Below are 16,137 nucleotides of genomic sequence, written 5' to 3'. Positions count from 1 at the left end.
TGTTTTTACCACCAACACTGCTTAAATAAAAAACAAAATAATGTTAAACAATTTCAAAAATGGTTACATGGCAAATAAATGTTGTGAAGTAGGTTCTCTTAAAAATGACAGTTTTAAGAGTTTTCATAATTTTAAGAATGTAAATGGAATGGCCAAAAAGAATGACATATGATCACATAATACAAGATGAAACTCTGGGTTTGACAAAAGCAAAGTCTTCTTGAAAAGATAGTATATCTATTATTACCTAATGTTCCTGGGGCCTCAGGTCTAAGAGTGACAGGTTCAAGAACTGTAGCAGGAACTGCCCAAAAAATACAGTAAATCAAATACATTTTAAAACGCATGAAAAGTCTGAATATTCACATCTAAACAAATCTACTTGTGTATCAATCTGTCTATAATAACAAAGAAAAAAAATTAACCTCCTAACTGAAGGAAAGAGAAGATGATTATTCTTTGAAGATTTGGCAAATTATAGTCATGGTCTTAGGCTCAGCCTTTGAACTATCGTAATTGTCTTAGTCAACATGAAATTCTCTTAGTCAACATGAAATTCTCCTAGGTTTTAGCTAATGGGTCCTCATATGGAAAACTCTGAAAATATTCTTATTCATTTACCTAACTACAGTTGGAAAAGGAATTATCTTTTAAAAAAATCTGATCTATACCTAATTCTACTGTTTTAGAAAGTCTCCCACAGATGGCATATCACCCACAATTGCCAATATTGGCCCAAAAATACGCAAGGGACTTATAATTTTTTGTTTACTTGAACTGGATATATTGGCTCTGCTAAAGAAGCTTTATCATTAAAATTTGGATGGAAGTTGGTAGCAAGAAAAATACCAAATGCATATCAAAGAAGACTTTCACATAGAAAGAGTAAGATATTTTAGCACCAAATATATCACACGAAGCCACATTCTCCAACACCTGGGCGAACAGACACTACTGACCATGCCTCATTACCTCACACTTAGAAGCCACTAATAGTTTGGCACTGTTTTGTGTCCCCGCCAGGATAAACTACTTGGGTTCACTCTTAAAGCAAGGAATCACATGTTTACCAGATTCTGTCTGAGGTACTTGAGGGCTTGGTGTGGTTTTAGGTCTGGGACGTGGACGACGGGGTCTTTGTGATGTTTTAGTAGCTGAAGAAAGAAAAACTTTGTGTTACTTTACTTTGTGTGGATTCTGAGGGGAGGTTTTTTTTTTTTCTTTTTTTTTTTTTTTAAAGAGCTATTAGATTTCAAAAGTTCTAGGAAATTTTCTGTAATTTAATATTTTTGAAGACTTAATACCAATGTGTCTTATTTTTATCATTGGTGATACTTTGGGGGCAAACTCATGTATATGGTTGAACTGTTCATTCAAGGCATGAAGATTAGAACTGAGAATTAAACACTCGAAGAACTTCCTCATTGGGGAAGAAATGAGAAGGAGGGTTCAACTCTGGTGCAAGGGGAGGGGAGGTCACACTAAGGAAAAGGCTTATAATTTAAAATTTAGGTTATTTCCTATTTGTCAAGTTAGTAATAGAGCATGTCATTATTTAAAGCACCAACAAAGAAACATACCATGCAAATAGCTTTTTAAAACCTTAGGAACTTAGACGTGCAAAGGAGCATAAGAATGGCTATTATTGCTGATCAGCCTAGATAAGAAACACATCCCATTTTGTTTTAAACTTAGCTTTAACACAGAACACTGTTCAATGAAGCATGAGATAAGACAATGTCAAACATATCAAATGGCAGCAATGTTTTGAATTAAGCTAATGTCTGCTCTCATAAAAACAACGAGAAGCTTCAGATGAAGTGACTGAAAGGCAACAGAGGATGATGGTGGCTGTCCCATGAAGGAGGAAAGGCTGGGAGGTGGAGACCGAATGGAATGTACAATGAGCAGCAAAAGCATGTGGCGAATTGCATAGCATCATTACCTAATGTTGTCCCAGATGTCTCAGTAACAGGTTCAAGGTCTGTAACAGGAACTGAAGTAATAAAATAAGCAAAAGAGGTTTTTAAAAAATGTATAAGGAGCTACAATATTCACTTCAAAATGTATTTAGCCAGTGTAACATTGCATCTAGAATTACTACTTTATTTCTAGATGACATGAACTGTGGGGTGAACTGTGTCTCCCACAAATTCCTATGTTGAAGCATCAACTCCCAAATGTGATTGTATCTGGACATAGGGGCTTTGAAGAGGCAATTCAGGTTAAATGGAGTTGTAAGGGTAGGTCCCTAATCCAATATGACTGATGACATAAGAATAGGGTGACACACAAAGGATGGTCACACACAGAGGAAAGGCCATGGGAGGACACAGAAAGACGAGGCCATCTACAAGCCAAGGAGAATGGCCTCAGGAGACGTTAAAACTGCTGATACCTTCATCTTCAATTTCCAGCCTCCAGAGCTGTGAGAAGTAGATTTCTATTGTTTAAGACACCCAGTCTATCTTGTTATGGCAGCCTTACAAGCTTCCTTGCAATAGGAAATCAATTGTTTGTCCAGACTTGGCTAAACTGTAGTTAAGGACTTGTTCATCTCTGAGATAGTCATTACCCGTGGTCTCTGTTTAGCACCACAAGGGGGAAACAGTTGCACTAGTTAGTCCTTGATTATTTGAATCCAACACGGTAGACTCTAGGACGTTTTTAGGCTTTTACTTAAATACATTTCTAACTATCTTGAAAAACACATAAGAGTCTAACTTGCACTTTATTGGGTGCTGAATGAAGAAGACATCTACTATGTTTATCAACTTATGATTGCAGAAAAAGTCCCTAAATATCCACGCAGTCATTACATAAATGACCAGAAAGGGCTATGATGACCTTGCTGAGAACTCAACTTTGGCAAGATCTTGTGACTTGTATCTAAAGAAACGTACTCAAGAGGACTGAGTAATGGGCACCCATTCAGTCTATGGCATCCAGTAAAGCACCCATCCACTTGTAGTACCGGGAAAGCCTCAAGCAGGGTGGAAAGAAGAGATTTCTGATGCTCATGAGAACAACATCAGACTCCTGAGTGGAACATTCAAGCCCTCCTTCAACTTCTTGTGGTATTATTCAAATACAGAATCACCCACGATATGTTTTGACTGACACTTCAAAGAAGCAGAACCTCTGCCCTCTGGTTGTCTCCATACATATCCTTTTTTTTTTTTTTTTTTTTTGGTCTTTGTTTACTCTCACCTGTCCACTCGTGCAAATTCTGATGTGATGTCAAGATCCAAATTCCTTCCCTGATTTACTGAGGCTCAAAATGATGCTTTACTTCTTTAAGACCTTATATGATGAGTACCCAAGAAATACCTTCAATTTGCAAAAACACCCTGCCTTATTTTCCTTCTCTATGCCTTTTATGCAGGAAAAGGCTTTGTGTATAGCTAGCCTGAAGCCTAAGTAAAACATGTTTCCTACTACCCTGCGTTAGAGGAAAAATTATGTACCTTCCAAACATGTACTTCTCACCAACTCTGAAGGGGAAAGGACTCTTCATGATTCCTTCACTAGAGGGGATGTGGATTTACACTTTCAACCAGTCACAGGCTCTCAGCTCCTGAAACCAAGGACTGAGCTTTCATCTGGTGTAGTCCCAAATTCATCAAATTCATCTGGACTTGGAGTGGTTTTAAGGTTGGTTTGTAACTGACATGTTCATTGGGATGTTCATGGAAGTGTAAAAAGATAACCTTTTGTCACTTTAAAGTTTATGGTTCTGCAAATTATGAAGTTTAAAAAATTCTTTGTTTTCTACAGCTTGACAGATTTTTCTAGAGTTTAGTAAAATATGGTTCTAGTGTGAAAAAATTTGGCCCTACTATGCTACTGTATCTTCTCCTCTTATTGATACTTTGGGGGCAAAACTGACACAAAAATGAAGCTTTTAATTCTGAGGGTTAAGATTGGTATTTTTTATCACATTTTTAAAAAGATTTTATTTTTTAAAGTAATCCCTACAGCCAGCATGGGGCTCAAACCTGCAATCCCAAGATCCAGTCCCATGCTCCACCAACTGCGCCAGGCAGGCGCCCCTTTATCATATTCTCTTAGAGTCCCTGACTGCATTAAAAAGGTTAAGAGTCATTTATAAACTATGGTGGAGAGTAAGAGGTAGTAAGATTCACCCCAAGGGTGGGGCTTACTTTTTAAACTTATTATCCTTGACCACATTATCTGTTAGACAATTTGCTAAAAACATATTACTCAAAAGTTAACAAAAGACAGGCAGATAAAAAAGGTACATGTACAAAGGAACAAAGGATGAATTAAGAAACTTCCCTGTCACAGCTCAGTTAGAGAGATCTGGATCAGGTGCTCACATGAATATATGAAATTTGTCTTAACGGAGAACTCAGATTAAGCCAAAAACAGAAGGTGGCATGAAAAAATTTTAAAGTCAGTTACATGGTAGGAAGGGATCCCAAACTAGATTCAGGCATGACTCTCTCAAGAACAAAAGGTAATTTGTTTTATGCACGTTCAACTCAAAAGATAAAGAATATAAATGAAAGGCAATGAGTGGAATGGGTTTGACAATGAGCAGGAAAAGCTCTTGCTGAAAGTCAGAAAGTGGCATTACCAAATGTAGTCCCTGGAGCCTCTTTCATGGGAGTGACTGGTTCAAGAACTATAGCAGGAACTGACCAAAAATAATAAAAAACAAAAATGAAATGTTAAACATTTATACAATCTCAGAACTGCAAAATAATTGTGCCTAAGTAATAATGCATCTAGAGCACACAGCAAAAACTATTCGCTTTCTGAACTGAGGGATATGGAGTCAGTCTCTCATTCAGGTACCAACGTATCACTTAGTTGGGGTTGTCTTTGTAGCAGACAATTGTCCCCGTGAAGTGCCCCTGAAGAGTCTCACTCTTTCACAATCCTAGAATAATGTACCAAAATAGACCCTACCAATCTTGCTGAAAACTCATCTTTGGAAAGAGATAGCGAACTCTGCCTAATAGGATTAGGCTGGTAGCAGTAGGCTCATAAGAGAGCAGGATAAGGGACAGGCACTGAATCCGAGCTATAGAGGTAGCTTTCTGCCCAACGCCCAGGGAAAGTGTGACCATATACAGATACTGATGATTCTTACATGAAATTCAAACTCCTAAGTTGATTATTCAAAATACCTTTTCGACTGGTCCTTTGGGCCCATTTAGCTGCAGCAGCCTCAATGAAATGTTCTAATTGACACACAGAAGACTGACAGCCCCAAATGCTCCAAGAAGCCTCTGCCTCCCCTCACTGGTCCTCCACCCACGTCCTTCCCTTCTGCTTCTCCATCCTCCTTCGCCCCAGTCATCCAAATCTACAGTGATTTCAACACTCGATCCTTCCTAACTATTCTGGCCCACTCTGTTTCTTTAAACCAAGGGGGGGTCAAATCTCACCCATGGCTTATTTGTATGCAGCCTATGAGAGCTAAAATGATTTTTTCCCATTTTTTAAGTGGTTGTACAATTAAAAAGGAAAATAAGAAGAAAACGCAACAGAGACTTCATGGCTCACAAAGCTCCAAATATTTACTATCTAGCCCTTTATAGAAAATATTTGCCGAGTCCTACCCCAGATATTTATCATGACTTAACTTTGTAGTTAACAAGAAATAATTTCCCATTTCCCCAAACATACATTCTGTAGCTATTTCATTCCACCACACATGGCCAATATTTAAAGGATGAATAGAATTGAATGAGAAATCAAATAAACAGTAAATTCCAACTCACAAGTTTAAGAAATTCAGCGACCACCTAAACCCTTCCAACCATGTTCTCCTGCTCACTCTGGAGTAGAAGCAGCTGCTACCCCTGACCTGCTCCTTCACTTGTTCTGGACCCCACAGGATGGGCTTAACCAGGATCTACACATTTACCCAGTTCAGTCTGAAGTGCTTCAGGACTCCCTGTGGTTTTAGGTTTGGGATGTGGATGAAGAGTTTGTTGAGGCACCTTGGGAACTAAAGGAAGAAAACCTCAGGTTAACAGAGTGTTTTTAGTGCCAGGAGCTGTTGATAGGATTACATTTGTTCTAATTTTTTGAGCTATAGAAAATTTTTCCTTTGAGCTTAAAGTATTTGTCTCCATTTCAATAACTCCCTCTTTATATCATTTACACTGCTCTGAAAAACAAAGGTCACACAGAAATATGAGTTTATATATTGAGGATATTCTCATAAGGATCTCTAAATGAAAAAAGTTCCAAAACTTTACTGAGTTGTGGTGGTGGTGGTGAAGGTATAAGGTGAATTTGAACTAATAATGATGCCACTTATAATTTAAGTTTCTTAGCACTGAACACATTTTCTATTTCACTCTTTACTGAAAGAAGACATCGTTACCTAAAATGGCAAAACAAAATCATGCACATAATAAAAATGTGGGAATCTAGAGCTGTACAGGAATCACGTCGTACTATAACAGTTATGACAATACTCTGCTTAGATCAAGGATAGACACCCTCACCCCAACCCTCATAGGTTCGAAACTCAGGAACCAAAAATGTGACTAATAGGTTACATGGAGGTGAGATGCCATCAATTCTAGTGCATTACATTGCAAATGCGTATACCAGACTAAGTTCGTACTTCGCTCTTACAAAAACAAGTAAGTGGTCTTAAAAGTCTTCAATATGTGAAGAAGCAGCTGAATGACAACAGAGAAGGACACACAAGTCTTGTGAAGCAGAAGCAGCTGTGAGTACGAAGGTGATGAAATGGGTTTCAAATGAGCAGGAAAAGCAGATGCTGATGGACATAATGGGTCATTACCTAGTGTGGTCACTGGAGCCTCGGTTCTAAGAATAACTGGTTCAAAGACTGTGGTAGGAACTGATCAAAACCAATAAGAGAAACCAAAGAGATTTTTGTGAACACATGAAATGTCAGAAAATTCATCTTACCGATAAAAATAATGTTTCTAAGCCTTTTAAGGGGGAAAGAGCAGGAAAAAGGTGGATTACACATTCCAAGATTTAATACCAAGAGGCAGGAACTAGGGGTGTGGGAGGAAGCAGGGGTGGGGGTACTGGGTCACCTTGGGGCCTGTTTACCACACACACTGTAGAGAGCCAAAAGGAAGCTGATACTGCACTCGCTAAGAGATTAGGTTCTTAGTGAAAAGGGTGGCATTTGATACAACAGAGTGAAGAAGAACCTCTGTTTGTGATATCATATTAAACTAGGTATCCTCAGGGCTTTTTAAAAAAGATTCTTTTTCTTCGAGAGAGGGAGGGCAAGCACAAGTGGGGGGGGGGAAGGGCAGAGGGAGGAGGAGAAGTGGGCTCCCCACGGAGCAGGGAGCCCAACTCAGGGCTCATTCCCAGCACCGGACACTTACCTGACTGAGCCACCCAGGCACCTCAGTTTTAAGAACAGAAAAAGCATGGTCCTGTGCAGAGGAATCACTGAAGCCCAGTGGGTCCAATTTAAACTCGTAAGTAGATACCTCAGCCCCCTTAAATCCATCCTACGGGCCCATTTGACTGGAGAGCATCAAGTCATCCTCTGTCTAGGAGGCCAGCTTCAGACACTCTCTGCTTGTCAGTCTTTGATCCCTTACCCATATATTCATCCAAACTCTGTACTGGTTTCTTCCTAACATCCTGAGCCTTTTCCTGCTCCAGATATTAACCAGGCTCCTAGCACATAGCATTGTACCATTTGGGAAATTACATATATAGACAGACAGACACACACACACACATGCACACACACTCTTGTATAAACATTGCTGCCTTGTGTGATTTTCTGTTTATGCTGGAATGGCTTTTGTTTACAACTATAGCACACATTAAGAAATAAAACATGCTTCCTACTGCTAATATGGTTATAGGGGTTATGTGGGGATAATTAAAGTAGTAGACTTGAATTGATTATCCTCTTTACTAAGCAAGCTTTATCTTTAAGGCAGGAATGGAATCTGGGTAGCCTGGGTGGCTCAGACAGTTGAGCACCCAACTCTGAGTTTTGGCTCAGGTCATTATATCTCAGGGTCATGAGGTCAAGCCCAGGACTGGCTCAGCACTCTGCGAGGAGTCTGCTTGAGATTTCTTTTCCTCTGCCTCTCCCTCTCTCATTTGAGCATGCACTGTCTCCCTGTCTCTCTCTCTCTCTCAAAAAAAAAAAGTAGTATATATTTTTTTAAAAAGAATGCAATCAAATAGCATGAAAAGTAATTAAGATAATCATTGATGGAGATTCCCACACAGAAGCACAAGATAATTATCTCAAGTTCTGCTCATTAACCAGCAGTTTTTACGCTTAAAAGATCTATTGGGCAAGTGCCAATCATGCGCATAGAATTTAAGGTCCCAACTGGGGTAGACTGCTTGAATTCCTTAAACCAGAAACCACATATTTACCCAGTTTGGTCTGAGGTACTTCTGGATGGGGTGTGGTTTTAGCTTTGGGGCGTAGACGACGAGGTTTCTTTGTTGTTGCTGAAGGAAGAAAATTTAGGATTAATACTGTGTTGATGGCTCCATGAACTCTGAATAAAATGATAAGCTAAGCTTTCTAAAATTTGTCAGAGTTTCTTTGAAGGGAGAAAACTTTGTTACTTTGGTTTAATATTTTCTCCCTTAGTATATCAATAGGTTTCCTTTTATAATTGAGAGTTCGCCAGAGGTTAAAAAGTACAATACAATTATGTTTAAGAAATGAAGATGAGGAACCATCATTTCTTTGAAAGTGTCCATAATCCAAAACTGGTTACAAATTGCTCCTAAAATATGATGATGTGAGAGAAGTTCATATCCTATTCACTTGTAAATATAATTCAAAACAAGTAGGCTTCGGAAAATTTTCCATCTGCTAACTTACTAGAACAGGCATACAGAATTTGATGGAATATCCATTAAGTGAAAGAAAGATAGAACCTGAGATACAAAAAGAAAGTAAGAAAATTCATGGTATCCTAATCGATACTTTATCAGTGGTCTATAGAGGGCCTAGTGGAGAATCACATTCAGACCTTAGCTCTAACAAACAGTAGTATTGTTCAAACAGACTCAGATTGACATGACGCAATCTGAAGCTGGGATGTGGGGTAGAGAGTGTTGTTCAATTAAAGCCATACACATCTCTGTTAGAAAGAAAGTCTTTTATGTTGTAGGATGATGCTAGGTTATGACATCATCTAAATAGCACCACAGATAACTCTGACAATGAATAAGAAAAAGCACTTGCTAAAGGACATAAAGGATCGTTACCTAAAGATGTCCCAGAAGTAATAGGTTCAGAATCTGTGGCAAGTAAAGATCAAAAGTGATTGAAAAAAAGGAAAAAGAAAAAAAAAAGTGATTGAAAAAAAAAGTTAAACCCATGAGAAAAGTCATCAAACTCTCCTGAAAAAATGAACTTCACTAGTGTGGCATTGGTTCTACAACCAAAAAGCAAACATTTTTAAAATTTTGAGGTCAGGGTACAAAGATATTTGTTCTTACGAAATGGTTATATTCTTAGTATCTCCACATAGCTCCAAGTTTCGCTTTTTATATTATCTGATAACACAAAAACAAGAAAACCCTGCTTAGAGAGATCTTTAGGCATCTTTCTAGTAATATTAGGATTAAAAATGATGAGAAAAGAATGTAAAAGTATTATTTATTGGAAAACAAGGCCCTAGATCATGATAGATGAAATAGTTGATATATTTAAGTAGAAATATAATGACGAGCCAAAATAGATGATGTTTTTTTTTTTTGTTGTTGTTAAGAGCTCACTTTGGAAGAAGACCAAGACTTCTGTCCAAACAGAATCATAGAAAAGAACAAGATACAGAGGGTCATTCAGTCTGCAAAACTTGTCAGTGCATTTCTCTGTTATCAGGGCAGAAAAGGCCTGACCCCAGGAGGATAGGAGAGTATGGTATAGCCAAGTGACTTAAATCCAATCACTGAAATCAGGCATTCAAGGTCCTCTTCATGGACCATCTAAAAGTAGCATCACTGACCACAATTTCTGAGCATCAGCTAAATGAACATTGTCTTTCCTCTTTCTCTCAATCAGGATGCTCTTCTAATTCCTATCCTTCTGCTGTTCCCCACATGTATGGTACCTCTCCGCCACAGTCTATGCTAGTCCCGCCTATCTCTGCAACCTATCTACATGCTGTAGAAACTTTGAGGTCCATATTATACTTAACAGCTCATGAATTTTTTACTTTTCTACGAATTAACTGTGTGCCTGACAGTTGGTAAAACTTAATAAATATGTTGCTTCTGTCTGTATTCCTTTTTATCTATTTATAAGAAACTTGCTTCCTCAACCAAGTGAAGTCATTTGTTATTTCTCAACTATTTTTCACAGATGCTAGTGTAGCGCTTAATAAAATGTGTGGCTAATTGAACTAAATATGCTAGTCGGATATTTAACTAGGTAAGTTTTTGATAAACCAGAAAGAGGAAAACACAATTTTCAGAGAAATAAACAAAATACGAAAGTACAAGAAGATACCAAGCAGCATAAGGAAGTTACAGTTATTTACTAGAGCTCTTGTTACCTTGGCCTTCACACTGAAGGCCTCACCGAATTGTGAGCTATTTGGTGGTAAGTTAAACCGCCACGCAAAAGTCATATCCAGGGGGTTCCACGGGTACCAGGAACCACATATTTACCTAGTTTGCTCTCAGATGCAGTTGGGCTTGGTGTGGTTTTATGTTTGGGACGTGGACGACGTGTTCTTGGTCGTTGTGATGTTTTGGGAGCTGAAGGAAGGAAACTGGTTAATGTTGTGTTATAATTCCAGAAACTCAAGAAAGGATGATACATGGCTCGAGGGTTTCTAAAATTTTGCTAGGTTTTCTAAGTCTTAATAAATTTGTCTCTTTGGTTTTAGAATGTTGTCATCTATATGTAAGAAGATTTGGTGGTTGGAGGGAGGTGCTATCCACTGACAGTTCGAGAAAGAATATATAAAATTATTCTAATAATCTAAAAATCTCATTATTATTGATGTCAGATTTTCAAAAAGGATCCTGACCCCAGAAACACAGCATGTCTATATAGGGAGAACACAGGCCCCAGGCTTACCTGCTTTTAGAAGATTGTACTTAGGAATTATTTGGTTTACACACACATCCCATTAAACATTAGAAAAAGCACATTTCATTTCTTAAAATCATTGGTAGACAATAAAAATGCCCTATCTTAATACAACCTTCTGTTAATGTCCACAGAAGTAAAATTGATGTGTATGAAGCAGCCGCTCCTAATTGTATTTGAAATTCAGCTTTGCTACAGAACACTGAGCAGAATCACAGGCTCTGTAAAGCACTAATAGAGCTGGATAATATGCAAGATATATGCTCTATCCGAGGTGCAAGCTTAACCAAGCAACTAATCAAGTAACTTATTTTAAACATCTTCAATATTCAAAATGAAGACTATAGTTGAGTGATAAGGGAGGGCGATGAGAAAATCTTAGAAAGAGAAAACCCCTTGACCAAGATAATAACAGAATAGACTAGACAATGGGCAGAAAATGCACTTGCTTAAAGACATAAAAAGTCATTACCCAATGTTGTTGTGGGAGCCTCAGTTCTCAGAGTTACAGGTTCAAGGTCTGTGGCAGGAACTGACCAAAAGCAATAAACAATGGAGATTTAAGAAATATAGAAAAAGAAGGAAAATTATCTTTAAAACAAATCTTGTTTACCCTGTAATGTTTAAAAAGCATTTCTGAATGCTGTAAAAGTAGTATTTGGTCTCTAATTGACTATACTCTGGTATCCATTTATCTCACAAAATAGATATACCTGTGTATTTTGCATTCTTATGAGGCCAGTGAAAAGCTTTTCTCTGTATTTCATTATCTGATACCAGCTACATTGGAAACTTGGTTCCAAAAACATCTCAGTTGCCTAATCTGTATTTTAATTTAATCTGAAAAACTGCAAAAGCTTCTGTCAGTATTTGGAAGGCTTTCACCACCATTGCTATTTGTTTTGAGGAATTGTGGCGGTGAGAATTTTTTAAAATGTTCTCAATTTGTCTGTTTATTGGAAATGTGTGACGGTCATGCAAAAGGTAAACGTGTGCCTTTTCTCCATAATAAATGGGGAACTCTTTCATACTCTTTCTCTTAATTCATTTATCTCAAATGAATAATTAGGAGATAATCATTCAAGTGGGCAACAGATCATTAAGAGAAAGGTCTGAAGAATAATAATTCAACTTTTATCTATATAAACAGGATTCCTGTAATTCTATAATATTCTGAAATGATTGAATTATACATATCTATGAAATTGTGATTTGTAACTCCTTGGATTTAAATTAGCATCTCCATTTGTCATTAAGTTCAGAAGACTAAATGTAACATTAAACATCTCATCATGAAAACACTGTGAGCTTTTGTATGAAGATTGCCTTTCACTAAGATAACAGCAGAGTTAGTTTAAGCCACATCGGACATCTTCTGAATTAATGGAAAATATGGCCTACAGAAGAGATGAGGAAAGTGAACACAATAGGATGAAACAATATCGAAAACTGATTGCCTTCAAACAAAATAGGGAATCCCTGTTTTGCTTGGAAATCAGCGTTGCAAGATGAATTTTTCAACAGAAACATGCACGTGCATTTGAATAGTACAAAATTCAAGAGGAAAGGACTTTTGCAAGAAAGGGACAATTGGGTATTACCTCAAGCCCCAACCAGATTTTTAACTGCTCCTCTCCCATAACCATTAATTATACACACATAATAGCAAAAATCTCAAAGACTTCCTGGATTGCTGATGGTTGTGCTCTCAGTCCCTGTGACTTTCCTCAACATCAAGTGCTACAAGCAATCTGAATGCCTTTGAAGGTGATCAAAGGAAGAATGACATTCAGGGGTTATAAACTGAGCAGCAGAAGTAAGAATGCCTCTTGATATTGAAAATTTCCCTGTTGAAAATAATAAGCAATTTCTGGAAATGAATGAAAAGATGATGAACGACTGTTTTTTACATAAAAGAACACAACTCAGGACAGAGATGAGAGAGGTGAGCTCAGAGAAACATTGATCAAGAAGGAAGAGATCATTACCTACAGTTGGGGAGGGAGCTTCGGTCTCAAATGTAACAGGCTCAAAGACTGCATCATAAAGTAAAAGAAGTTTAAACTTTTAAGTGGTCATTGATGCTTAAATTCATAAGATATAGAATCTGGTTTATTCTAAGTTGATATATATTGTCTTCTTCATAAGTTCTTTATAATATCTTCTTCATAATATCTCATATGAGAGATATTTTCTTACTAAACAAGAATTTTGTATTTACTGGAATCTTAGGAGAAAATGTCAATTGCAAAACAGTTGAAATTTTAGAACTCTTATATAAATACCTTTCTTCATAGGAAATCACTTAGGTAATAGTTACTGTTTAAAATGCCATTAAAGTATTTTAGAGGAAGCCAATTTCTGATTATGTGCCTAAAAAGCATGAACACAGTGTCAGCCTTCCCAGTCTTATCTAGTGGTGAATGCTGAAATCACTTTCAGGTATGTTCCAAATACAGAAAAATCAGACTTCTACTCATTACACATCCAAACTCAATACACAAAGCCTAACAATGTTAACAAAATGGAATCTATCAGACCATCAGATATAAACCTCACTAACTTCCTACACATTGGCTTGTTCATTTCACAATTGGTGTTTTTACTTTGTAAAGATAACGAACAAAATCATGGTATTTGTGTTTCTATGCTTTATACAGTATGACAAATCATAAAAATTTTCAACAACATTTCCAAAGGAAAAACTTCTTAAACTAAAGCATTGGCAATTATGTTTACCGGATTTAGTTGGTGGCATATCTGGTTGTGCTGGGGTTTGGGGTTTAGGAAGTAATTGCTTTGGTGGTTTTGAATCTGAAGAAGAAAAGGTGCTATAATTAGTGTCATAGCAGAGCTGTGAATGTCAAGAGTAATGTTACTTACACTCTATTTTCCTAGTTATAGATCAAGGCAGTGAAAGTAGTGATTACCAGGCTGGATTTGAGGTGCATCTGGTCTATGTGTGGTTTTAGGTCTTTTGGATGGTTTTGATGCTAAAGAGAAAGGTATTAGAAATTAGCATAATGATCATGGCTGTAACTGTCAGAATAAAGACACATATGCTTGAGTAAAGATACTATAAAACTTCACTGATTATACAACAAAATTAATTCCTGGGGTATGAGAAGGATGGGAAATGTGTCCATTTCTCCTGATTTTTCCAAAGTGAAAAGTCTTCAGGAAATGCTCAAAATGTGCCTTTGAGCAAAGTAATGAGAACTATAATAAAATTTCTTTCTATATAAGTAAATTCAAAGATGACAAGTACAATACTTCTATTTATTAGTTGTTAGGTTTTTCAACATAAAAATAGTAAAGTAGAAATTTGAAACTTGCTTAGGAGACCTGGAAAATAATCCATAAACACTTTAAATTATACAGAGGTTACATGGCTATAGATTTCAGGAATTTTCCAAAGTAAAGCAAATTTACTGTGAATGCTAAGAAATTATAATGAAATAGTAATAGTCAAATAACATTAGTACCCAAAACAATAAAACAAGTTTGGCACTTCTATTGTTCTCAAGTTATAAAGACCACGCTATTTTAACATTGAACTCTAGAACAAGAACAGTGTTTATCACTCTAGTTATCAAAATATACTCAAAAACATTCTTCAAAGAAACAGAAAGCTGAAGAAGCCATTATCATGCAGCTTTTTAAGAGGGAAAAGATCTTACAAGTTGAATGAGTAAAGCAATGAAATGATAATCACGGCACTGGAATAAAATTTTGCCATTTGCCAAGTCCAGGACGAGCACAGAAGTCCCTGGTCTGAGAAAGAGCAGAAGGTTTTATCAACAGAAGGACATGGAAGGACAAAGGGTTTGTGGAGAACCAGGAAGTTCCGTCCAAGACCACAGAACTTCCTTAAAGAAGCACACAGGAAGGATTCTTCTATAAGTCTCCTATCTTCAGGCTCTTCAGACCCAGATAGGAAACACGAGAAAAAGTATGGAATAAAATTGTGATGATGTGATGGAACTGCAGTCATGCCTGGGTGGAGAGTAGGAAAAGCAAAAGTGGCATTCCGTGAAAGCAACTGGAGGAGAGTGGAATTACCGACTGTGGGCATCAAGAGCTCCGGTTGTACCGTAGTGGGTTCCAGAACTATGGAAGCAAAAAGTAAGAACACTAATTATATCAAGAAGCAGCATCTTGAGGAAGGAGACAGTACTCTTCATTCCTCAACCCTATTTTGTGAATGTGATTTTCCCTTCCACTTTCCCCATTTATCCCTCTTCCTCTCCCACACCCCAGCTGCCATAAATATGCATCCTATGTGAGACTTTTAGGGTGCCCGACTTTAATAATCCAGTCCGGGGTGGGGCAGCCTACTGCTCTGTGCCTAATAGATACAAATGAAAAATAACAATGTATTATCAACATAGGATTGATGAGTAAATATAAAAGTGAACTATATTGGTTCTTAAAGCCCAACTATTTAGGTAGTAGGTAGCTACTGTATCAGAAGCCTCCATATTCCATTTTCTATGTTAATTGGAACCCTCAATGTCACATTTACCAGGTTTGGACTTGGGCACATCTGGACTAGGTGTGGTTTTAGGACGGGGGCGACGACCTGGTCGTTTGGTCTTTGGTGGAGCTGAAGAAAGAAAATTAGCTCATTAATACAAGAGCACTAGCTCTACAAACTGACAGTCAGTACATATATCATAGAAGCACATGTAAGTCCTCTGGCTTATTGTGGGCATATATCCTTCTGTTTTGCAACTTTCTTTCAATCATTTAATCAGTTAAATGAGGTCTTGAATAATATATGTATATATATGTTAAAGACCTCTCTATTCTTTCCTTTGTAGAGCTGAGAGAAGGCAGTCTCCTGGAAGTTTTGAAGGTGTATGTTTAACAGGAACATGAAGAAAGCCACCTTTAAGGAGCCACTAGGGACACAAATTAAAATTTATTTGGCCTAACATTGAAAAGGAGTTTTCCATTTAGCATTAAAAAGTTCACAAGTCAGCAGCATGTATAAAAAGGCTTTGAGTTCAGATATTACTTCAGGCAAGGCAACTTTTAAAAAATGAGATACAGTTTATAAAACTAAA

General features: G+C 37.3%; 1 protein-coding gene across 49 annotated transcripts in view; it reads right to left on the bottom strand.

Annotated features, from left to right (window-relative positions):
* The window catches only part of ABI3BP (ABI family member 3 binding protein), a 234,203-nt gene that overhangs the window by 79,272 nt on the left and 138,794 nt on the right, over positions 1 to 16,137 (bottom strand). For 32 of the 49 annotated variants that reach the window (XM_077883802.1, XM_077883803.1, XM_077883805.1 and 29 more), the window contains 14 exons: positions 15,594 to 15,674; positions 15,131 to 15,178; positions 13,999 to 14,061; positions 13,808 to 13,882; positions 13,057 to 13,104; positions 11,541 to 11,600; positions 10,642 to 10,731; positions 8,386 to 8,463; positions 6,794 to 6,853; positions 5,900 to 5,983; positions 4,601 to 4,660; positions 1,946 to 1,996; positions 1,071 to 1,154; positions 248 to 304 (listed from right to left, as the gene is read on the bottom strand). The exons of 1 other annotated variant lie outside the window; for it this stretch is intronic. In XM_077883802.1, coding sequence (XP_077739928.1) covers positions 248 to 304; positions 1,071 to 1,154; positions 1,946 to 1,996; positions 4,601 to 4,660; positions 5,900 to 5,983; positions 6,794 to 6,853; positions 8,386 to 8,463; positions 10,642 to 10,731; positions 11,541 to 11,600; positions 13,057 to 13,104; positions 13,808 to 13,882; positions 13,999 to 14,061; positions 15,131 to 15,178; positions 15,594 to 15,674 — 939 coding nt within the window. The remainder of the gene's footprint in view (positions 1 to 247; positions 305 to 1,070; positions 1,155 to 1,945; positions 1,997 to 4,600; positions 4,661 to 5,899; positions 5,984 to 6,793; positions 6,854 to 8,385; positions 8,464 to 10,641; positions 10,732 to 11,540; positions 11,601 to 13,056; positions 13,105 to 13,807; positions 13,883 to 13,998; positions 14,062 to 15,130; positions 15,179 to 15,593; positions 15,675 to 16,137) is intronic. 16 more of the 49 variants (XM_077883839.1, XM_077883845.1, XM_077883840.1 and 13 more) reach the window with 10 other exon arrangements.

This window comes from Canis aureus, chromosome 35 (genome assembly GCF_053574225.1).
Source record: "Canis aureus isolate CA01 chromosome 35, VMU_Caureus_v.1.0, whole genome shotgun sequence".
Taxonomy (NCBI): domain Eukaryota; kingdom Metazoa; phylum Chordata; class Mammalia; order Carnivora; family Canidae; genus Canis; species Canis aureus.
The sequence above is the reverse complement of the archived record's forward strand: the minus strand, read 5'-3'. Positions and strand labels throughout refer to the sequence as shown.